This window comes from Lepidochelys kempii, chromosome 4 (genome assembly GCF_965140265.1).
Source record: "Lepidochelys kempii isolate rLepKem1 chromosome 4, rLepKem1.hap2, whole genome shotgun sequence".
Taxonomy (NCBI): domain Eukaryota; kingdom Metazoa; phylum Chordata; order Testudines; family Cheloniidae; genus Lepidochelys; species Lepidochelys kempii.
In genome coordinates this window covers 13,043,510-13,068,043 of record NC_133259.1, presented here as the reverse complement: position 1 = coordinate 13,068,043, position 24,534 = coordinate 13,043,510, and the positions used below count along the sequence as shown (strand labels likewise).

General features: G+C 43.9%; 1 protein-coding gene across 1 annotated transcript in view; it reads left to right on the top strand.

The window, feature by feature from the left end:
- Window positions 1–24,534, top strand: part of CCDC158 (coiled-coil domain containing 158) — a 62,593-nt gene that overhangs the window by 27,868 nt on the left and 10,191 nt on the right. The window contains exons 13-20 of the mRNA XM_073340430.1: window positions 2–154; window positions 625–737; window positions 2,205–2,363; window positions 4,764–4,856; window positions 6,496–6,621; window positions 12,473–12,636; window positions 14,352–14,411; window positions 18,577–18,636. Of these exons, the coding sequence (XP_073196531.1) occupies window positions 2–154; window positions 625–737; window positions 2,205–2,363; window positions 4,764–4,856; window positions 6,496–6,621; window positions 12,473–12,636; window positions 14,352–14,411; window positions 18,577–18,636 (928 nt within the window). The remainder of the gene's footprint in view (window position 1; window positions 155–624; window positions 738–2,204; window positions 2,364–4,763; window positions 4,857–6,495; window positions 6,622–12,472; window positions 12,637–14,351; window positions 14,412–18,576; window positions 18,637–24,534) is intronic.

Below are 24,534 nucleotides of genomic sequence, written 5' to 3'. Positions count from 1 at the left end.
GAGGAATATGAAAAATTAAAGAGGAATTATCGAGACAAAAGTGAAGAGATGGAAGGTATCACAAGCAAACTCAGAAAGCAATTGAAATCTGCCCAAGCTGAACTGGAACAAACCAGAGCCACTTTAAAGACTATGGAAGGTTCCGACGGCCATGGTAACTTTGGAAGTTGATTTTTTTATGTCATATTTGTTTGTCTTTTTAACAAGTGGAATTTGTAAATATATTTATTCCTTCAGTAGTTGTTATTAGTGGTAATTCAAATATTTTATAAAAGGAATAAAAAAACAGTGACATATGCAGACACCTTGTTGTTTTATGGTTTACTAGGAATCAGATTAAGCCAGGAAATTTGGAATTGAATTTCCTCAGAGTATGAGGTGGTTTATATTAAATTTTCCAGGTTAGGTTCTTCTGTTTATACTGATATCACAGTCACCATCTAGGCAAAACTCCCATTGGCTCTAATGGGAAGTTTGCTCACATAAGGACTGCAGGATCCCAACCCTCAGTCTGTTTTTAGTGTATTATTGACAATTGATTTCCAAATAAGAACACAGAAAGCATCATGCCTGATCCATTTTGTTCATAAAGGACTAATCAGTTGGGAACCTTGTCTTTTACAGCTATGAAAGTTGCAATGGGAATGCAGAAGCAAATCACAGCCAAGAGAGGACAGATAGATGCATTGCAGAGCAAGATTAAATTCTTGGAGGAGGCAATGACAAATGCAACTAAGGTCACAAGAGCTCCAAGTAAAAGTATTTAACTATATTTAGATAAATAGTTCCAAGTAGAGATTGAGGGTTCGTCCAAGAGAGACCAAAGGGAGTATTAGCTAGCATAACTTACACCTTCATCTGGCTTCCTCCAGTTGAATGTTACATCAATTAGTCTCTCTCCTGACTTAAATTCCCTCAGACTTAGGGCCTAATTTTCATATACACTTAGGGCATGGCTACACTGGTAACTTCAAAGCACTGTTGCGGGAGCGCTTCTGCGGCAGCGCTTTGAAGTGCGAGTGTGGTCGCCCGCGAGCGCTGGGAGAGAGTTCTCCCAGTGCTCCTGGTCATCCACCTCCACGAGGGGATTAGCTCCCAGCGCTGGGAGCCTGTTTACACTAACGCTTTAAAGCGCTCTGACTTGCTGCGCTCAGGGAGGTGATTTTTCACACCCCTGAGCCAGCAAGTTAGAGCGCTACAAAATGTAAGTGTAGCCAAGCCCTAAGTCACTTTACACTGCTCTAGTGATGTAAAGGAGCCCTAAACTGGGTGTAAATATAATTTACTGCCAGCTCAGATGAAAGTAACCTTAGTGTAAATGAGAATCAGGCCCTTAATTACTTACAAACTCATTTAGACTCACGCCCTCTTACCAACCAACTCCCCTTTCTTGCACATCCTTCTGAATCTGGCTCTCAGTGCTTCCCCTCAGTTTTACCTCTCAGTTTTGTTTGCTGCTGGATTTGAGATACTATTTCCTAACTGAAAAATCCATCCAGAGGTGATTTTGGTTCATTCTGCTCAATAGCAGGAAACGATTATATTTATTAGCTAACATATCCTGATTGACAAAAATTGTCAAAAATAACTTATTTTCATATTTTCTGTAAACATTATTGTTCATACTATCATGCCACAGTGGGTGCTTGCTTTGGAAGAGAGTTTAGCAGAAATCTTAATTCAGATTCTCAGCAGTTCAAGTTTTGGTGGATACTGCTTGTCAGTTTCTTAACAAAGGTCTGTCTAGTGGATTCCAAGACAGATAAATGGTTTAGTTACCAGTAGAGTTGACTGGATTGTCACCTACATGTGTTCACAGCAATTCATCCTCCTCTGCTAGCTTTGGATCTAGTCACTTGCATGGAGTATGACAGTTGTTTCTTTGATATTGGGCAATGGAAGAGCTTATAAAAGTGTGGAGCATGAGTATGCTCATATACTCTCAAAGCTTCAAATTTCAGATTTGAAATGGTTCAAGGCTCTGTGAGGTGACAGCCTAACTCTATAACTCTACACTTTTAATTGTGAAAATTCCTGTTTCTGCTTAGTATGATAGCTGAGCTTCTGGAAAGGTTCACAGAAAAATTTTAAAAGAATATAAACTACTTCAAGTCATAAAGCTCATAGACAACAGCTGTGTATGATGTTAGCAATCCTAAACTGTTATCTCATATTCACTTTGGTCTTTATCTCTACAAATGCAGGAGAAGCATTATCTGAAAGAAGAGAAAAATAAACTAAGCCAAGAACTGAGTTGTATTGCAACAGAAAACAACAAGATGACTGGAGAGCTGGAGATCCTAAGGTCACAAGATCGACGTCTGAAAGAAAAAATTGCTAACATGGAGGCAGCTCTTGATAAGGTAGCTCTTAGTTCAGTCACATTTTTCATTCCCCAAACTTTTCTGTACTATTTCCTGTGAAGAGAAGGGACCTTAAGAGAGGACGTCTGTTAAAACCTTGACCTGGACCTCACATTAATACATTTCTGGTTTCTTTAACAGAAGCCTTAATTTAGCCCCAGCGCTTGGGAGATACAAGTTGCACCTCCTTGAGCCAGAAGGGAAGAATTCACCCCTAGGGAAGGGCAGGTGTTGCTTGCACTGCTACCTGCCACTGGGTGTTCTGTGGTCGGGACTCTGTAGGAGCCCTGCCAGAGAGACACTGAATCTGTATGTGCCTGGTGGTCACCATGGCCAGTATTGCCCATTTATGGAGGCTGCAGGCCTCCCAGTGCAGGGAGGATTGTAAGCACCATGTGCTGTTGCAATTGTTGTCTGGTTGAGCTTATCGTGGCAGATCCTGCCCCCTGGGTCTAGGCAGCACTCCAGGTGAGGACCCAACAGCCATGTAAAACTAACTGTTGTTAGAGGTGGAGCTGGTAGCAACACCAAACTTAAAATTGCCTAACACTTCCCAGGATAACATGGTTTCCTGTTGCTTACAACTTTGCCATGCTTTAACCATTCAGGCTGAAAGTTTCCATGCTGGGTTTTGCCTCAGGCTGAAGTTTTCAGGAGAGTTTCAGCTAGAACCGTTCATCCCTTTCTGAAAAAGATATTGTGGAAAAATAATGTGCTTTTCTTTTTTTACAACCATTTCATGGAGGAGCTCAAGTGCCTCCATTCTGTAGAGCAAGGGGGTTGCCTTGGGGCCCCAGATGTGCCTTTTCCTATCCCTGTGAAAAACACCCAAACTTCACCAAGCTATAAACTTTTGAAAAAAATCTCCATTTGCATATCTTCAGTCTAGACTTGTTAGAGTTTGGCAGCTAAATTCCATCTGCACTGGCCATGCTTAACCCCTCACAGCTCCTATGTGCCATCCCCACAGAGCAAACGCCATCTTGGGACTGCATGGGCCACCAGGGGACACTGGGCACAGGAACTCAGAGAAGGGGGACTCTCCCTCGTGTGCCACAACGTCCGCCTCCCCCCAGGCATACAGGCAGCATACAAGAGGAATGTGCTTGACTCATATACAGAGGGGAAGAGAGCTAGTCCTGGTGGGGTGCGGAGAAGGAGTAGATTAGAGCTAGGAGCCTGTGGGGTGGACAGAGACTGGTTGGGCAAGGAGACTGAGACAAGGTAGCTGTTGGGGTGACTGGGATGAGAAGCCGAGGGAGGGACACTCAGCCTGCGAGAGGGGGGAAGACAGATCAGATGCGGAGCCGGCACCACAGGCATCCTTAATTCTGGCCTTTTCCTAAGGTTGAGTGCTTGACTCTGCAACCTTAATCATGTTGTTAGCACAGCTTTGTTGTGTGTAACAGGACATACAGGAATAATACAGCCAACTAACAAAGGCATAGGCAAAATGAAGGCTGGTGCTGTCTGAAAGTGAGTGGGTGAAAAGTAACTGTAAAAATACAGTCAGAGCCCATTTAAAGCCGTGGGTAAAGATCATAACAGATGGTCAGACAGGACAGATAGTGCCTATCTTACCTGCCCTGGAGAGCCTCCGCTGTGTAGACATCATTAAATGTAATTGATCAACCTGCTGCTCATAAATTATTTCTGAGTTGAATGTTGAAATGGAAACTACTGTGCAAACAAGAGACAGCTAATTATGTGTATGAACACTGTATTGGCCATGCTTCAGTGAGCATAGAGAGTCAACTGCCTTTTTGTCATGTGACAATGGTAAAGAATGACAGAAACTCAGTTTCTTCTAACACTGAACAAGGAACTTTATTAGAATTATGAAAACACCCTCCTTAAAATGTCCCTGTCTCTCTCTGCCTCACTGTAGAGCTTGGGCTCAGAAACTTCCCCAGCTCCTGTTGCTTAGTTTCCTGCTACAGAAATAAAGAACAAGAATACGTATTATCATATCTGCATATATCACATTTTTCCACTATATAACAAGTTGTATTATTTAACAGAGTTTAGATTCCAAACGAGTCACCAACTTCACCCTCTCATCCATTTTAAAGCCTTGAAGAGGCTTTGCCCAGTTAATACGCTTGGATTAACAAATCCCATAGGTGTTCAGGATTCTTTCCAATAGGAATATCTCCTTTCCTTAAGGTTGTTATGTGGGTATCATTGCTACTAGGGTCATATGGCAATTCAGCTGCCCTTTGGAAGTTCTGCAGGGCTGGCATCTGGTCTTATATTTCTAGAAAGCACTTACCACACTGCTGGCACTATACAAATAAAATGTCTCTTTGTAGGGCCCCTTGTTCTTATTAGAGAGAAAGGATTAAAAACATTTAATAGAAAACAAAGAAAAGGTTAATTAAATCTCATTCTCTCTTGCAGGCATCTATGCAATTTGCAGAATGTCAGTGCATAATCCAGTGTCAGGAGCAAGAAGCTATGCGCTTCAAACTACAACACACTTTGGATGTAAAAGTAAGTTCTTTATAGCTAATATGTGGACTGAAAAGTGTAGGCATTTACTCTTGGTTCTAGTTTTAATACTACCCTCCTTTTACTTCAGCATATGCCCAAGGGTTCTCTGTTACCCTTAACTCAGGTTCAGTATCACCCCTTCACAAGTGGTGCCTCTGATATCACTTACTTGTAAAATACTATTCCATGTGAGTAAGGGTATCAGGGTATGATTTAAAATGAATTAAAGTTATAATGATTCTGTGACAAGTACTAAGACTTCTGTGATACTCCTGAAATTTTCTGGCAGTTTCAAGTGAATTAGAATTTGAGAGTTTTATTGAATTATATATGAAAATGAATAATGCACCAAGAACAGTAATAAGTTATTTAACTTGACATTAAAATTTGGGACACTTTTGTTTTGTAGTGGCTCCTATAGCAGGATGGCCATCTACTAAGCACCCCGTCTTGGTCATGGGTCACTTTACAGGCACACTGATCCCTTTAGCCCCATTTGTAGGACCTGTAAGAACCGCACACAACTTTCACATGGATGTCACCACCCTTTGCCTGTGGCTGGCTTAATAATAGGATAATTCTTTTCTAGGATAACATCACCCCTGCCTGGGGCTGATTTAATAGCAGAAACAATTCCTTACTGTATTATCACCCCTGCCTAGAGCCACTTCAATAACAGAAATAGTTCTGAACCATTGCTGGGTCCCAAAATAAAGCCCATCACCACATCAGAGTCCATACTAAGCTCTGGTGTCTTCTCTCATAGCCAGAGCTCTTATTCTGTCCTAGCTTGTTCTCACAGCCCATCCTCCCAGCTCTTCCTAGCTGGGGCTAAGCCTTCCAGCTCTTGCCTTTAGGCCCAGACTCCATCCATGTTTCTCCACAGAAACTGCCTGGTCCCTGGGCTGCTGTCTGTCACAGCTCCCTTGGTCTCAGGGCCTTCCCCACATGAGGTCTTTGCACACTCTGCAGTTTCTCTTCACTATGCTATGCTCCCACCACTGCAGCCTCCTGGTGCTCTTTATAGGACAATCACCCTGTTCTCTTTCATGTGTGACTCTTTCTATAATCAGGCCTTGCTCACCCCAACCTTTAAGGGGTGAGCCACCCTGTGGCAGCTCCCAAGAATCATTATCCCTGAGTGGTTCCCAGATAGAAAACAGTTGTAACCACCACAGCAATACATGGAATTCTGAGCACAAAGCAAACTGCTGGAAGTGTGTGTGACTAATGGTTTAAAAGGGTTAACTTGTGTGTACCTTGTAAAGTAGATTATAGGACTACACTGGGGACCATATTTTATAGCATCAAACTGCCTGCTGCCATTCAGGATTCCTTGCAGTCAGTATGATCCTATTGTTTTTTATTCTGCATAGGAACCCCAGTCATGGACCAGCCAAGATTTTCAGAAGTGACTATAGATTTTGGGTGCCTCCATTTTTGTGTTCCCAACCTGAGACAACCCTAAAGGGGTCTCAGTTGAGGCACTCAAAGTCATTATTCACTTTTGAGAATCTTGGACCAAGGCCCCATTGTGCTACACACTGTAAAAAACACATAACAAAGATGGTCCCTGTCCAAAAGTCTTTAGTCTGTACACCATTTTGTCTGCTTACACCTGACTACTGTTCTTCGGCAGGAACTGCAGGGCCCAGGATATACATCAGGTTCTACTTCTGGAAAGCCACGCCACATATCATTGCCACTTACTCATCCCCACTCTAATGTACCATCTTCCCAAGCCTCTCAAGGCTTCATTCCTCACGTGAGTATCTGCTCTAGACTGTGAAGTCAGCATGACGCAGAGCAGTTCCGAAGTTCAAAAACAGATGTCCAGTTGGGGTTTTTCAAAAGGATTCTTACCTACCAGGATTAATTCATTTCCTATAACTTCTCATATTATGGACTTACTTCTTTTCTTTTTATTTAGCTAAAACTGTCTTAGCAGTTGGAGAATGAAAATTAGCTTTTCAAAACAAATTTCCTTACCTGTGTCGCTAATAACACTTTAAAATATTGAAACAAAGACTACACTGAAATACATTTTACTTTTCACCATTTATGATGTGCGTTTTCTGAAACTCACTCAGCATAGACAGTGAGAAAAGACTAGTCAGATTTCCAGTTTCCAGCCAATTTCCTTTTCTGGTTCTCATGTACTAGTACAATCCTGCAATGTTTGGGTTACAGATTCTGCAGGAGAATGTTTTAAAAGTTCCTTCCCATACTGCCTTCTCTGATTTTTTTCCCTTTTAGTTTATGACAGCTTTTGTATTAATATTAGATTATGTAACCTTCCTCCCTTCTTTTTAAATACACCTAAATTATAGATTTAACTGAAGTCTTATTCAGAAAATAATTCTTCATTATTTTCTCTATAGTTTTTATATGATTCTCCATATAGGACATGACCCAGCTCCCACCAAAGTAAATGGGAGTCTCCATTACCTTTGGTAGCAATTGGATCAAGCCCATGATTATTAACACACAACAGAGTGTGGGTGCGTCAGTCACTATGCACACACCTTATTTTTTATCAGTAAATATGTACTGTGGGACCAATTCTGTCCTCACACAGATCCACTGATCTCAGTAGGAATTGCACCTAATTAAGGCCCCATCAGCCCTCTGCATGTGCTCATGGCATGCCCCCTCCATGCCCCTACAGGCTCCACATGTAGGGAGGGGTACAGGGCCAAAAGTTGCAGACTGTCCCCACCAATCCCATGGGGAAATATAAGATACTGCAGATAAAATCTATAGTAATTTTTTCTTCTTTACTCTTTGTGTTTTGGAAATTCACATTTCCTATAGAGACAGCTGTGGCTCGGGGGAGTCCCAAATAGCAGAGCTCCTACAGGAGCTACATTAGTGTCCACAGATTTATGGGAGTGGGTAGCAGGCAGCAGTGCTGTGGAAAGGGCCATGTGCACAGCCTTTCCCTTCCCTTGTGTGAGAATAACCTGTCTAGAGAGTGTGGCCAGGTGAAGACAGAACTGGACCTTGTATATTTACAGTATGTTTAGCTTTATCTTCGCTGGCTCCAGTGTAAAACAAATGCTGACATTTAACTTGAGAATACTAATGCACCATTGAGAGAACTTTAGTAACTCCAGTGCAAAAGGTTTTTATTGCTTTCTCAGGGCATGTCTACACTACGGAATAAGGTCGAATTTATAGAAGTCGGTTTTTTTGAAATCGGTTTTATATATTCAAGTGTGTGTGTCCCCATAGAAAATGCTTTAAGTGCATTAAGTGTATTAACTCGGCGGAGTGCTTCCACAGTACCGAGGCAAGCGTCGACTTCCGGAGCGTTGCACTGTGGGTAGCTATCCCACAGTTCCCGCAGTCTCCGCTGCCCATTGGAATTCTGGATTGAGATCCCAATGCCTGATGGGGCTAAAACATTGTCGCGGGTGGTTCTGGGTACGTATCGTCAGGCCCCCTTTCCCTCCCTCCCTCCGTGAAAGCAAGGGCAGACAATCGTTTCGCGCCTTTTTTCCTGAGTTACCTGTGCAGACGCCATACCACGGCAAGCATGTAGCCCGCTCAGGTAACCGTCACCCTATGTCTCCTGGGTGCTGGCAGATGCGGTACTGCATTGCTACGCAGTAGCAGCAACCCATTGCCTTCTGGCAGCAGACGGTGCAATATGACTGGTAGCCATCATCGTCATGTCCGAGGTGCCCCTGGCCACGTCGGCCAGGAGTGCCTGGGCAGACATGGGCGCAGGGACTAAATTTGGAGTGACTTGACCAGGTCATTCTCTTTAGTCCTGCAGTCAGTCCTATTGAACTGTCTTATGGTGAGCAGGCAGGCGGTACGGATTGCTAGCAGTCGTACTGTACCATCTTCTGCCGGGCAGGCAAGAGATGAGGATGGCTAGCAGCCGTATTGCACCATCTTCTGCCAAGCAGCCATGAGATGTGGATGGCATCAGTCCTTCTGCACCGTCTGCTGCCAGCCAAAGATGTAAAAGATAGATGGAGTGGATCAAAACAAGAAATAGACCAGATTTGTTTTGTACTCATTTGCTTCCCCCCAACTCCCCTGTCTAGGGGACTCATTCCTCTAGGTCACACTGCAGTCACTCACAGAGAAGGTGCAGTGAGGTAAATCTAGCCATGTATCAATCAGAGGCCAGACTAACCTCCTTGTTCCAATAAGAACAATAACTTAGGTGCACCATTTCTTATTGGAACCCGCCGTGAAGTCCTGCCTGAAATACTCCTTGATGTAAAGCCACCCCCTTTGTTGATTTTAGCTCCCTGAAGCCAACCCTGTAAGCTGTGTCCTCAGTCGCCCCTCCCTCAGTCAGAGCAATGGCAAACAATCATGCATCTGAGTTGAGAGTGCTGTCCAGAGCAGTCACAATGGAGCACTCTGATGGAGCTAAAACATTGTCGCGGGTGGTTCTGGGTACATATCGTCAGGCCCCCGTTCCCTCCCTCCCTCCGTGAAAGCAAGGGCAGACAATCGTTTTGCGCCTTTTTTCCTGAGTTACCTGTGCAGACGCCATACCACGGCAAGCATGTAGCCCGCTCAGGTAACCGTCACCCTATGTCTCCTGGGTGCTGGCAGACGTGGTACTGCATTGCTACACAGCAGCATCAACCCCTTGCCTTGTGGCAGCAGACGGTACAGTACGACTGGTAGCAGTCATCGTCATGTCCGAAGTGCTCCTGGCCACGTCGGCCAGGAGCACCTGGGCAGACATGGGCGCAGGGACTAAATTTGGAGTGACTTGACCAGGTCATTCTCTTTAGTCCTGCAGTCAGTCCTATTGAACCGTCTTATGGTGAGCAGGCAGGCGATACGGATTGCTAGCAGTCGTACTGTACCATCTTCTGCCGGGCAGGCAAGAGATGAGGATGGCTAGCAGTCCTATTGCATCATCTTCTGCCGGGCAGCCATGAGATGTGGATGGCATGCAGTCCTTCTACACCGTCTGCTGCCAGCCAAAGATGTAAAAGATAGATGGAGTGGATCAAAACAAGAAATAGACCAGATTTATTTTGTACTCATTTGCTTCCCCCCGACTCCCCCGTCTAGGGGACTCATTCCTCTAGGTCACACTGCAGTCACTCACAGAGAAGGTGCAGTGAGGTAAATCTAGCCATGTATCAATCAGAGGCCAGGCTAACCTCCTTGTTCCAATAAGAACAATAACTTAGGTGCACCATTTCTTATTGGAACCCTCCGTGAAGTCCTGCCTGAAATACTCCTTGATGTAAAGCCATCCCCTTTGTTGATTTTAGCTCCCTGAAGCCAACCCAGTAAGCCGTGTCGTCAGTCGCCCCTCCCTCCGTCAGAGCAACGGCAGACAATCGTTCCGCGCCTTTTTTCTGTGCGGACGCCATACCAAGGCAAGCATGGAGGCAGCTCAGCTCACTTTGGCAATTAGGAGCACATTAAACACCACATGCATTATCCAGCAGTATATGCAGCACCAGAACCTGGCAAAGCGATACCGGGCGAGGAGGTGACATCAGCGCGGTCACGTGAGTGATCAGGATATGGACACAGATTTCTCTGAAAGCATGGGCCCTGCCAGTGCATGCATCATGGTGCTAATGGGCAGGTTCATGCTGTGAAACGCCGATTCTGGGCTCAGGAAACAAGCACAGACTGGTGGGACCGCATAGTGTTGCAGGTCTGGGACGATTCCCAGTGGCTGCGAAACTTTCGCATGCATAAGGGCACTTTATGGAACTTTGTGACTTGCTTTCCCCTGCCCTGAAGCGCATGAATACCAAGATGAGAGCAGCCCTCACAGTTGAGAAGCAAGTGGCGATAGCCCTGTGGAAGCTTGCAACGCCAGACAGCTACCGGTCAGTTGGGAATCAATTTGGAGTAGGCACCGGAGCACCAAGCCGGCGAGTACATAAACTGCAAGGGGTACTTTTCAATAGTGCTGCAAGCACTGGTGGATCACAAGGGACGTTTCACCAACATCAACGTGGGATGACCGGGAAAGGTACATGACGCTCGCATCTTCAGGAACTCTGGTCTGTTTCAAAAGCTGCAGGAAGGGACTTTATTCCCAGACCAGAAAATAACTGTTGGGGACGTTGAAATGCCTATATGTATCCTTGGCGACCCAGCCTACCCCTTAATGCCATGGCTCATGAAGCCGTACACAGGCAACCTGAACAGTAGTCAGGAGCTGTTCAATTACAAGCTGAGCAAGTGCAGAATGGTGGTAGAATGTGCATTTGGACGTTTAAAGGCGCGCTGGTGCAGTTTGCTGACTCGCTTAGATCTCAGCGAAACCAATATTCCCACTGTTATTACTGCTTGCTGTGTGCTCCACAATATCTGCGAGAGTAAGGGTGAGACGTTTATGGCGGGGTGGAAGGTTGAGGCAAATCGCCTGGCTGCTGGTTACGTGCAGCCAGACACCAGGGCAGTTAGAAGAGCACAGGAGGGCGCAGTACGCATCAGAGAAGCTTTGAAAACCAGTTTCATGACTGGCCAGGCTACGGTGTGAAAGTTCTCTTTGTTTCTCCTTGATGAAACCCCCTGCCCCTTGGTTCACTCTACTTCCCTGCAAGCTAACCACCCTCCCCTCCTCCCTTTAATCATTGCTTGCAGAGGCAATAAAGTCATTGTTGCTTCACATTCATGCATTCTTTATTCATTCATCACACAAATAGGGGGATGACTACCAAGGTAGCCCAGGACGGGTGGTGGAGGAGGGAAGGAAAATGCCACACAGCACTTTAAAAGTTTACAACTTTAAAATTTATTGAATGCCAGCCTTCTTTTTTTGGGGCAATCCTCTGTGGTGGAGTGGCTGGTTGGCTGGTGCCCCCCCACCACGTTCTTGGGCATCTGGGTGTGGAGGCTATGGAACTCTGGGGAGGAGGGCGGTTGGTTACACAGGGGCTGTAGTGGCAGTCTGTGCTCCAGCTGCCTTTGCTGCAGCTCAACCATACACTGGAGCATACTGGTTTGGTCCTCCAGCAGCTTCAGCATTGAAGCCTGCCTCCGCTCTTCATGCTGCCGCCACATTTGAACTTCAGCCCTGTCTTCAGCCCACCACTTACTCTCTTCAGCCCGCCACTTACTCTCTTCAGCCCGCCACCTCTCCTCCCGGTCATTTTGTGCTTTCCTGCACCCAGACATTATTTGCCTGTGCATCATGTACACTGAATGAGATGGAGGTTCTGTGGAAAATATAGTTTGTGATCATGTCATTAAAGACTGCTTTACAATGCATATGCATCAGGGGGCTGAATTAAGGTTGCATTTCCTAACTTTTGAGTGCTTAACTTTGCAACCTTAATAATGTTTTTTGAACATAGTATTTGTGTATGTATATAAAAATTTACATCTACATCCAGTACTGTGTATATAAACATGTTATGATTTTCTTTACAATATTCTGAGAGACAGCTTATTAACTTACATAGTATAGTCACCTCTTATAAAGTATTTTGATAATTATCAAATTTTCATGATCAAACCTCTAGATAGCTTCCTCTAAAATAGAGTTTAAAAGTCTAATAATTGAGAACAAAAAAGAAATGTCTGTCTTTAGCTGGATATATATAGGTTCTGGACAGCAAAATGCCATTTTAAACATTTATTTTATAAATGAATATTTAATTCAGATGCCACCCAAGCCAGCCATTGTGAAGGAGGACCCACTGCGAGATTTAAAGCGGCTTCTCCAGGAATTAAGAAATACGATTGATGAGATCCCCTCCATGGTTCTCAGTAAGAATGACAGCGATGGCAGGAGAGAGTTATCTTTAGCCACCTTGAGAAACACAATGTAAGAAAAGTGTAAATTACTCTGGATGTATATAGTCTTCTGAAACGAAAATCTGGCCACTCAAGTGCTTTGGGGGCAGTGCAGGATGCTGTTGTACAGGAAACCTGGGTTTAGAAGTGAACTCAAGTTATCCAGAGAAATTAGCCATATTGCTCATGCAACAGCCCTTATTCAAAAGCTGCTGGAGTAGTGGTTGCTTATAAGAGTGCAGAAGGAGAATGGTGACCCAAATTAAAAAGATAGGCAAGGTATCTGCGCCATGGTCTAATGAATCCACATCACAGGCTAAGGATGATATATGGCTATGATGGTAGTGGAACTAGAAAATGACTGCATCATTTGCAGCCCTGTGATGTCTTGTTTATTTACTTTTCATGTAAGCATTTCAGATTTTATGATCATTTGTGAACTCCCTTCTTCTGTATTATGGAAGTATCCTGTCATGCGGGAGACAGGCGAGTGGTTTCTCTTAACATACTACCATGACTTCATAGATCACGTTAAACAAAAAATCAAAACCAGTATCACTTGTAAAAGCCTGATGCTCTGGATCCAGAAATAGAGAGAGTTTGTAAAGATGATAATCATTCATGATTTTGCATTAGAATATATTCCTTATTTCAAGAATTATTTTTCTCCCATTGTATGTAAAACTGGGGCTTTGTCAGATCAGTCTCATATGCCAAACATCCCATTCTCACGCTTTTTTACTGTTTGGGTAGAGCAGCTGTTTTTTATTGAACCAGAAATCAGCGTCGTCAGCATCAAGCATTAAATCTGAAATTTCACAGTGTTGTAATTGTCGGGGTCTTGAGCCAAAAAGGAGTTGGGTGGGGGAGTTGCAAGGTTATTATGGGGGGGGGGCAGTACTGCTACACTTACTTCTGTGCTGCTGCTGACAGCGGTGCCGCTTTCAGAGCGGGGCAGCGGCGGCTGCTGGCCGGGGGCCCAGCTCTAAAGGCAGAGTCACCACCAGCACCAGCGCAGAAGTAATGGCATGCTATGGTGTTGCCACCCTTACTTTTATGCTGCTGCTGGCGGGGCGCTGCCTTGGTAGCTGGGCACCTGGCCAACAGCTGCTGCTCTCTGCCTGCCCAACTTTGAAGTCAGCGTAGAAGAAAGGGTGACAATACAGCGACCCCCCCAGCAACTCCCTTTTGGGTCAGAACCCCCAGTTTGAGAAACGTTGGTCTCCCCCCTGAAATCTGTATAGTATAGGGTAGAATCATTAGAAGACGAGATTTCACCGGGGGGGATGACCAGATTTCACGGTCCATGATGTGTTTTTCATGGCCGTGAATTTGACAGGGCCTTAATCATAAGAGAAGAATGTTTCAGAACACAGGGCAATCAACAGTGCTGAATTGCCAATGTCTGGCTTATAATGAGTGTCTGTGTTATATTTTTATAGTGGAAGTGAGATAAGCCATTGTTTTCTTTGTTGCTAATTCAGCCATGAGTTCAAGAAATGGTTTTCAACGTCTAGCAAAAAGACCAGTGAATCTTTGACATTTTGTAAGGAACAGTTTCTTTGGAAAGATTTGTTCACCGTTTTCTCTCTCCTTTGTGATACTGTGTTCCCCATGTGAGTTGACATGAGGACTGGAGAATCTTTTCCAGAACTAATTATCCCTCAGAAAATGACTATATCTGCCAATCCTCAAAGTAGTGCTTTTCTTGATATTGTTAACTGTGGTACATTTTCCCCCATACAGGGATGCTGCAAGTAGAGAACCTGCTGTTACATGCAGCTTGCGACAGGATATATACAGCAAGTAAGAAACATTGTCATTTGACCGAGAATGTCCCAGACTTTGACCAATAATCCGGGAATTAGTCTACTTGTTTCTCTGGAGGATGTTAAATAGAAGCTACTAACGCTAAACATTTTTACATCAGCAGGTCCAGATAACTTGCTTCCAAGAAGTTTAAAAGAGTTGGCTGTTAAGCTCACTGAACCATTCATATTGATTTTCAATAAGTCTTGGAACAATGAGGAAGTTCCAGAAGACTAGAGGAAAGCTAATGTTGTGCCAATTTTTAAAAAGGGTAAATGGGATGACCCAGGTAATTATAGGCTTGTTAGCCTGACATCAATCCTGGGCAAGATAATGGAATGGCTGACATGGGACTCAATTTAAAAAAATGAGAGCGTAATGTAATTTATGCCAATGAGTATGGTTTTATAGAAAATAGAACCTGTCAGACTAGCTTGATTTATTTATGAGAATATAAATTGGTTGATAAAGGTAATAGTGTTAACCTCATAGACTTCTCTAAGATGTTTGACTTGGTACCACATTATAGTTTTAGTAAAAAAACAGAACCATATAAGATTAACATGGCACACATTAAATGTATTAAACTGGATAACTGATAGGTCTCAGAATGTAACTGTAAATGGGGAATTGTCATCAAGCAGGTGTGTTTCCTGTGGGGTCTCAGAGGGATCAGTTCTTGGCCCTATGGTATTTAACGTTTTTATCAATGACCTGGAAGAAAACATAAAAATCATCACTGATAAATTTTGCAAATGAAACAAAAATTGGAGGAGTGATAAATAATGAAGAGTACAGGGCACTGATTCACAGTGATCTGGATCGCTTGGAAAACAGCACAAACAATGTGTGTTTTAATACAGCTAAAGTATACTTCTGTGTATGGCACAGGTCCAACCACTGCTGGAATGCTGTGTCAAGTTCTGGTGCCCACAGTTCAAGAAGGGTGTTGATAAATTGGAGAGGGTTCAGAAAAGAGCCAGAAGAATCATTAAAGGCTTAGACATGCCTTATAGTGTTAGACTCAAGGAACTCAATCTATTTAGCTTAACAAAGAGAAGGTTAAGGGGTGACTCAATTTAGTACCTACATGGGGAACAAATATTTAATAATGGGCTTTTCAATCTAGCAGAGAAAGGTACAATAGGATCCAATGACTGGAAGCTGAAGCTAGACAAATTCAGACTGGAAATAAGGTGTAAATGTTTAATTATGAGAGTAATTAACCATTGGAACAATTTACCAAGGGTCATGGTGAATTCTCTATTACTGACAATTTTAAACTCAAGATTGGATGTTTTTTAAAAGATATGTTCTAGAAATTATTTTGGCAAAGTCTGTGGCCTGTATTTTACCTAGAGGTTCACAGAGGTCTCTTCTGGCCTGGGAATCCCTCAATGCAGTAAAACCAGAGGGACTAGCTTTTGGGAAACAATGGGCAGTAGAGTTGATTAGCAAGATAGGTTTAAAGATAGTGAAGAAAATCCCTGGTATTGTGTTCCAGGTGACTGGAAGTTCTTTTAATATCAAAGCACTGAGATACATTAGTGTGGCACATATCTGTGAGCTCTGTTGATCAGGTCTGCACCTCATAGGTATTCATACAATCCTGATTAAACCCCAAAACTCTTTTCCAATACGCTCCAGGCTCAGTGCAAAGCCTGGTAAGGATTAGCCAAGGGCAATCTCTTTTTTGCTTGTTTCAAACCCCAATAAAGAATCTGAAGGTGTCATCCTCAGGACGTTACAGAAATCCCTGGGAGTGAACATGGCTCCTTTTTTAGGGAAGTTACATTAATTGAATACAGATCTTTTGCTAAAAGAAAGAAAAAGGGCATATGGACAGATGGAACAATATGCTTCTCTCCAGCTGGGATAGAACTGACTTTTTGAAGATTTGGATTGCAGTAAAGCATTTATTTATGTGAATAGTTTTCTCCTCCAGTGCCTTGATGCAGAAGAGGTGGTGCTTTATGAGTAAAATACCTGATAGAATGGGCTTTCGGCCTGGATGCAATCATGGTAGCCGGGCTGGTGATGGAAAGGGAGTGTTTCTGTGAAGCTCCAAAATTTAATCAACATTTTGCTTCTCTAGGTCACAGCCAAGAAACCTCCCAAACCTGACACTTTAAATCAATCCGTGTCCTTGGTAGGTTCTGGAAATTGACCCAGATGCGTGGTCCACAGTCTAACCTAACACTTCTGTGCAATAAGAACTTTACAGTGGCTGATAAGTGAGACCAGATTGGGAAAAGGCAGGAATTCATACTATGGGAGTTGTGATCCATGGGAGTTATTGGATATCATTGGATGAAATAGGAGTTTAATACAGTAGATTCCACTGCATAGTATCTTTCCATGCATGCTCTCTGGGCTGTGCCCTGCCCTGGCACAGAGGGCCCAGACGCCACATGCCCCCATTCCCCGTGGAAAGCCTGGGCTGCAGGCAGATTTGTGAGGCTGTAGCCAGGGAAGGAAGCGCTGGGAAATACCAAGTTCCGGGATGGAACCTATTAATAGTTTCCAAAGCAGCTATTGTGAAAAACAAGCCTGTGCTGTAAGCTTGCTGAAGGTGGGAAGGACAGTGGGTTCCATACTCTGTCACGATACACCCACCAAGCCCTGAGAGGCAGCTGCTACAGGTGCAAAGAGGAAATGTTAAGGGGGCCTGTGAGCAGTTGAACTCACCACCATAGCACCTCTGGCATCAGGTCAAGGCCCTGCGGGGTCTTCACCCCTTGTGCCCCCGTTGGTCACCGCTTTGGCCCTGCAGTGGCCTGATTCTGTCAGTGAGTCAGCTCTGAGTCCTTTCTAGTTCAGACCCCTTCCAGGATGACAGAAGTACAACTAAAGTCCAAAAATGTCCCAACATCAGAGATATTTCTGCCCTCACTTGGGCTATTCCTCATCCCACGCTTTAGGCTCAGTCCTCAGCCTGGGCTCAGTAGTCTTTATGTTGGAGTTGCACACCTCTTCCTCAGGTCTTGAAGGTGGGCTCCAGCCCAGGGACCCTGTATTAAACAGCTAGGTCTGCTTCTTCTGATGGGCAGCTGTTTCATAGAATATCAGGATTGGAAGGGACCTCAGGAGGTCATCTAGTCCCACCCCCTGCTCAAAGCAGGGCCAATCCCCAATTTTTGCCCCAGATCCCTAAATGGCTCCCTCAAGGATTGAACTCACAATCTTGGGTTTAGTAGGGCAATCCTCAAACCACTGAGCTAACCCTACCCACCAGTTTTCCTGGGGCACTTCCAACCTCAAAGCCCCTGGTGCTGCTTCCCTGTGGCCTGTGCTTAACACAGCCTCTCTGCTGGTTCCCAGGCCTCTGGCTTCTCCCTAGGTCCTCCCAGTTCCTGTTTGCTCTGCCAGAATGCCAATCGCCTCCAGGACTGCCTCTCTGTACCTTGTCCCTTTTCTAGGCCCCACCACAGGGATTAATTCTGTCCCTGCTGCCTTCTTCAGTCTGCTTCCCCTGACTCCTCCCAGGCAGTGGGTACTTCCTACCACCTCTGTCCTAGGTCCTCCCTAACTGAGTTCTCCTTCCTCCTTATCTAGTCTCTTCCTGACTCTTTCACAGCTGGGGCCACTAGTATAATTAAGTTGCCAAATCAGGACCAGCTCACAGACAGCTGCTAGGTCACTGGCATAGTTGAGCCCAACCCCCACTTAAGGGTATGTCTACACTGCAGTAGGGAGCATGCTACGGATGGGTAGATGTGGAAGTGCAGCTCAAACTAGCATACTAAAAATGGCAGCGTGGCCAGGGTGACACAGGTGATGGTTTGGGCTATCTATCCAAGTATGGGTCCAGAAGGTCCGGTAGGTTTGGACTTGGGTGCCTAGCTTGAGCTGCTGTCCATGCTGCAGTGGCCACACTGCTGTTTTTAGCATGCTAGCTCGAGCGGAGCTAGCTTGTCTGTCTATCCCCATTGGGAAGCTCATCCCAGTGGCAGTGTAGACCGAGCCACAAAGGGCAGCCAACCTGTGACAGTCCCCCAACTTCCGTTATAATGTGTAAACGTCTTGATGAATGCATATAACATTAGCAATTTTTTCTTCATATTAGGATGTATACTGCTGAATCTTGGGAATCCTGGGAAATCTAGCAGTCCTGATGGTAATGCTTCAAGGGATTCTAACTGGCCTATGTCTTTTCATACAGAGATACTTCCGTGAGGGACTCCGCTCCTGAAGGCGGCTTGGGGCAGGATACTTTCAGCAGGTGAGAAGTGATGTCACCTAACTGAGTTCCGTGTGTGTCACCCCAACACAATTAGAGCATGCATGTTGATATCACTATATCTTTGTTATTTATTTTCTAGAATGGGAAGGATTTGTTAAGTTGAGTTATTCCTGTGCTTTTCAATGCTGTATTATATGTGAAGCACTGTCAGGATGCTTCTTAGAAAGAGCATAACAAATATGATCAGGCCAAATGAGTGCTGATTTACACCTGGTTCAACCCCACTAAAATCAGCGCCACCACACCAGGAATAAATTAGTTCCATTAAAATCTGTGTGGCATTATGAAGTTGCTGCAATGATATCTAAATGATTGTTGTTAGTGTGGACTAGTGGCTCCTCATGGTGATTCTGCTTCAGAAATAGGCCCCAAAAGTGCTTGTTGTAGACTTAAAATGCCAGGTACTAATGACCTGAATTTCAGATATGCTACAAATCCCATTTAAATCAGCAGGAGCTCTGCATCTCTGAAAATCAGAGTATTAGTATGTTAGCACCAAGACACAGAAAGCCAGAAAACCAGGGGAATCCAGAAATCATGAACCAATTTCACATTTCCAGAAATCCATTTAGAGCCAGATTCTGATACCCCTCCTCATGTTAGGTGACACCTTACTCGACAAGTGGTCCTGTTGATTTAAAATGGGACTGTTTGCAGAGTAAGGTACTATTCAGCATGACTTAGGACATTGGAATCTAGCCCTAAATCATAGTCGAGAGAAAAAACAATAAAGGAACTTTCCTTTCAAATAAAACACTAGGATAATAATATCAGAAAGCAAGGTTATCTCATCTAGTTTTCCAGACACTGGTTGGAAGGCATGTACCAGTCCTTCTTGCCACACCATTTGCAAAACAAACCCCTTATTTTTCAGTTGACAATAGTAATACAGTAAATCAGTTTTTTTTCATAGATTCATAGATATTTAGGTCAGAAGGGACCATTATGATCATCTAGTCTGACCTCCTGCACAATGCAGGCCACAGAACTTCACCCACCACTCCTAAAAAAGACCTCACACCTATATCTGTGCTATTGAAGTCCTCAAATTGTAGTTTGAAGACCTCAAGGAGCAGAGAATCCTCCAGCAAGTGACCCATGCCCCATGCTACAGAGGAAGGCGAAAAACCTCCAGGGCCTTCCAATCTGCCCTGGAGGAAAATTCCTTCCCGACCCCAAATATGGCGATCAGCTAAACCCTGAGCATATGGGCAAGATTCATCAGCCAGATACTACAGAAAATTCTTTCCCGGGTAACTTGGATCTTACCCCATCTAAAAACCCATCACAGGCCATTGGGCCTATTTACCATGAATATTTAATTACCAAAACCATGTTATCCCATCATACCATCTCCTCCATAAACTTATCGAGTTTAATCTTAAAGCAAGATAGATCTTTTGCCCCCACCACTTCCCTCGGAAGGCTATTCCAAAACTTCACTCCTCTGATGGTTAGAAACCTTCGTCTAATTTCTAATCTAAATTTCCTAGTGGCCAGTTTATATCCATTTGTTCTTGTGTCCACATTGGTACTGAGTTTAAATAATTCCTCTCCCTCTCTGGTATTTATCCCTCTGATATATTTATAGAGAGCAATCATATCTCCCCTCAACCTTCTTTTAGTTAGGCTAAACAAGCCAAGCTCCCTGAGTCTCCTTTCATAAGACAAGTTTTCCATTCCTCGGATCATCCTAGTAGCCCTTCTCTGTACCTGTTCCAGTTTGAATTCATCCTTCTTAAACATGGGAGACCAGAACTGCACACAGTATTCCAGGTGAGGTCTCACCAGTGCCTTATATAACGGTACTAAAACCTCCTTATCCCTACTGGAAATACCTCTCCTGATGCATCCCAAGACGACATTAGCTTTTTTCACAGCCATATCACATTGGCAGCTCATAGTCAACCTATGATCAACCAATACTCCAAGGTCCTTTTCCTCCTCCGTTACTTCTAGTTGATGCGTCCCTAGCTTATAACTAAAATTCTTGTTATTAATCCCTAAATGCATGACCTTACACTTCTCACTATTAAATTTCATCCTATTCCTATTACTCCAGTTTACAAGGTCATCCAGATCCTCCTGTAGGGTATCCCTGTCCTTCTCTAAATTAGCAATACCTCCCAGCTTTGTATCATCTGCAAACTTTATTAGCACACTCCCACTTTTTGTGCCCAGGTCAGTAATAAAAAGATTAAATAAGATTGGTCCCAAAACTGATCCTTGAGGAACTCCACTGGTAACCTCCCTCCAACTTGACAGTTCACCTTTCAGTAGGACCCGTTGTAGTCTCCCCTTTAACCAATTCCCTATCCACCTTTCAATTTTCCTATTGATGCCCATCTTATCCAATTTAACTAATAATTCCCCATGTGGCACAGTATCAAACGCCTTACTAAAATCTAAATAAATTAGATCCACTGCGTTTCCTTTATCTAAAAAATCTGTTACTCTCTCAAAGAAGGAAATCAGGTTGGTTTGGCACGATCTACCTTTTGTAAAACCATGTTGTATTTTGTCCCATTTACCATTGACTTCAATGTCCTTAACTACCTTCTCCTTCAAAATTTTTTCCAAGACCTTGCATACTACAGATGTCAAACTAACAGGCCTATAATTACTTGGATCACTTTTTTTCCCTTTCTTAAAAATAGGAACTATGTTAGCAATTCTCCAATCATATGGTACAACCCCTGAATTTACAGATTCATTAAAAATTCTTGCTAATGGGCTTGCAATTTCTTGTGCCAATTCTTTTAATATTCTTGGATGAAGATTATCTGGGCCCCCCGATTTAGCCCCATTAAGCTGTTTGAGTTTCGCTTCTACCTCAGATATGGTGATGTCTACCTCCATATCCTCATTCCCATTTATCATGCTACCATTATCCCTAAGATCCTCTTTAGTCTTATTAAAGACTGAGGCAAAGTATTTGTTTAGATATTGGGCCATGCCTAGATTATCCTTGACCTCCACTCCATCCTCAGTTTTTAGCGGTCCCACTTCTTCTTTCTTTGTTTTCTTCCTATTTATATGACTATAGAACCTTTTACTATTGGTTTTAATTCCCTTTGCAAGGTCCAACTCTACTTGACTTTTAGCCTGTCTCACTTTATCCCTACATATTCTGACCTCAATAAGGTAGCTTTCCTTACTGATCCCTCCCTTCTTCCACTCCCTATATGCTTTCTGCTTTTTCTTAATTACCTCTCTAAGATGCTTGCTCATCCAGCTTGGTCTACAACTCCTGCCTATGAATTTTTTCCCCTTTCTTGGGATGCAGGCTTCCGATAGCTTCTGCAGCTTTAATTTAAAATAATCCCAGGCCTCCTCTACCTTTAAACCCATAAATTCTTCAGTCCAATCCACTTCCCTAACTAATTTCCTTAATTTTTGAAAGTCAGCCCTTTTGAAATAAAAAACCCTAGTTGCAGATTTATTTTTGTTAATCCTTCCATTCAGTTTGAACTGAATTAGCTCATGATCACTTGAGCCAAGATTATCCCCTACAACCATTTCCTCTATGAGATCCTGATTACTCGCCAAGACCAAATCTAAAATGGCATCCCCTCTAGTCGGTTCAGCAACTACTTGTTGAAGGAATCCATCAGCTATCGCATCTAGGAAAATCTGAGCCCTATTATTATTACTAGCACTCATCCTCCAGTCTATATCTGGGAAGTTAAAGTCTCCCATGATCACACAGTTTCCATTAGTATTTACTTTATTAAAAACATTAAAAAGGGCTCTATCCATATCCAAATTAGATCCCGGCGGTCTATAGCACACCCCAAGCACTATCCCAGGGGAGGCTCTAATAGTTTTCTTCCCCAATTTAATTGTTGCCCAGACAGACTCAGTCATATCCATTTCATCGCTTCTTATTTCTTTACATTCTATCTCATCATTGATATACAGTGCTACTCCACCACCTTTACCTTTATTTCGGTCTTTCCTAAACAGCACATACCCTTCAATACCTGTAGCCCAGTCATGACTACTATTCCACCAGGTCTCTGTTATACCTATAATATCTGGTTTCACTTCCTGCACCAGTAACTCTAGTTCCTCCATTTTGTTACCTAGGCTCCTTGCATTAGTGTACAAACATCTTAATTTTTGCTGTTTGGCCTCACTCACATTCTGTACCCTATTAGGCACGGTTATTTTACTACCAGTATAACCTATTAGACTTGTATCTACACTGCCCTTCCTCCTACCTACAGCTGTATCCACTCTTACTTCATTTTCTTTCCACTCTATGCTAAATTCTGGCGTGGAGATTACCTGGACATCTCCCAACCATCTCCCCCAAATTCCTAGTTTAAAGCTCTCTTAATCAGTTGTGCCAGCCTCCATCCTAGAAGTCTATTTCCTTCCCTACTCAGATGAAGTCCATCCCGAGAGAACTGTCCTCTATCCATGAATGCCTCCCAATGGCCATACATCCCAAAGCCCTCCTTATAGCACCACTGCCTAAGCCATCTATTGATAGTCATAATCTTGTCACACCTTTGTTGCCCTTCTCTAGGAACAGGCAGAATCCCACTAAAGATCACCTGAGCCTCAATTTCCTTAAGCGTCCTCCCCAGCCTAACATAGTCTCCCTTAATACTTTCCAGTGAGAATCTAGCTGTATCATTTGTTCCCACATGAAGAATAATTAGGGGATTCTTTCCCGCTCCCTTTAGAATCCTTTTTAACCTCAGGTCTACATCCCGTATCTTAGCACCTGGAAGACAGCACACCCTCCTATTTTCTGGATCAGCTCTGGTTACAGGCCTATCTATTCTTCTCAATAAAGAGTCCCCAATCACATAGACCTGCCTTTTCCTAGTGATGGTGCTATTCTCCAGTCTATCCCCTGTTCCCTCTGGCTGCAAGTTTTTTCCATTCCCATTCTCCCTTGTAATCCTTTTTAACCCATCCTGTATCCTCCTGGGGCTCATATTTGGTGTAATCTCCATTAACTCTTCCCCTTTTCCTATAGGACTAACCGCTCTTCTCTTCTTCCTTGCCCTGTCACCTTCAGTGACTACCTGCTGAGCCCCTTCTTCATTTTCCAACTCTGCAAACCTATTCTGAAGCTCTATTTCTCCTTCACTAGCCCGTCTTTTCCTCTGCCTAGTTCTTTTAGTCACATGCTTCCACTGACCGCTTTCCTCACCCAGTCTCCCCTCAGAATTCCCTAGTCCTGCTTCCATCTGCAAGTCTGAGCTTTTCCCTTCAGATACCTCATGTCTTTGCTCCATAATCTGCTCAAACCCCTTCCTAAACTCTACCAGACTTTCCACCTGCATCTCCAAACCTCTGATCTTTTCCTCCATCAGCTCTATCAGACGGCATTTCATGCAGACAAAACTCTTACCAGATGCCCCCTCCAGGATCATGTACATACCACAGCTTCCACATCCAGTCATCTTCATTGTGTCATCTGCTACATGGGTCACTCCCACTGCCACCTCTGAATCTGTCATAGCCTTCCCACCTAAATCCTGTTAATCTGGGAAACACAAACCACACCAAAACACCACCACCCACAGCAAAACCAAACCCCACACAAGCACCACAAGACAAACTCCGCTTTCAAACTCCCACTCAAACTCCCCTGTTTACAGCTCTGTTTGAAAGCTCCTGTGCTGCTGCAGCTGTCTGTGCTGCTGCCTGACTGGCTGCTACCTTTATAGGACCCCTAGTCAGTGAAGCCCCGCCCCCTAATCAGGGCTCAGCTTCTCTCCCAGCACAAAGCCCATACAAGCCTCTACACATACAAATACTACCAATACAAAGCCAAACAAACACAAATACCTTCTCCTCCAACAGAACTCCCACTCAAACTCCCCTGTTTACAGCTCTGTTTGAAAGCTCCTGTGC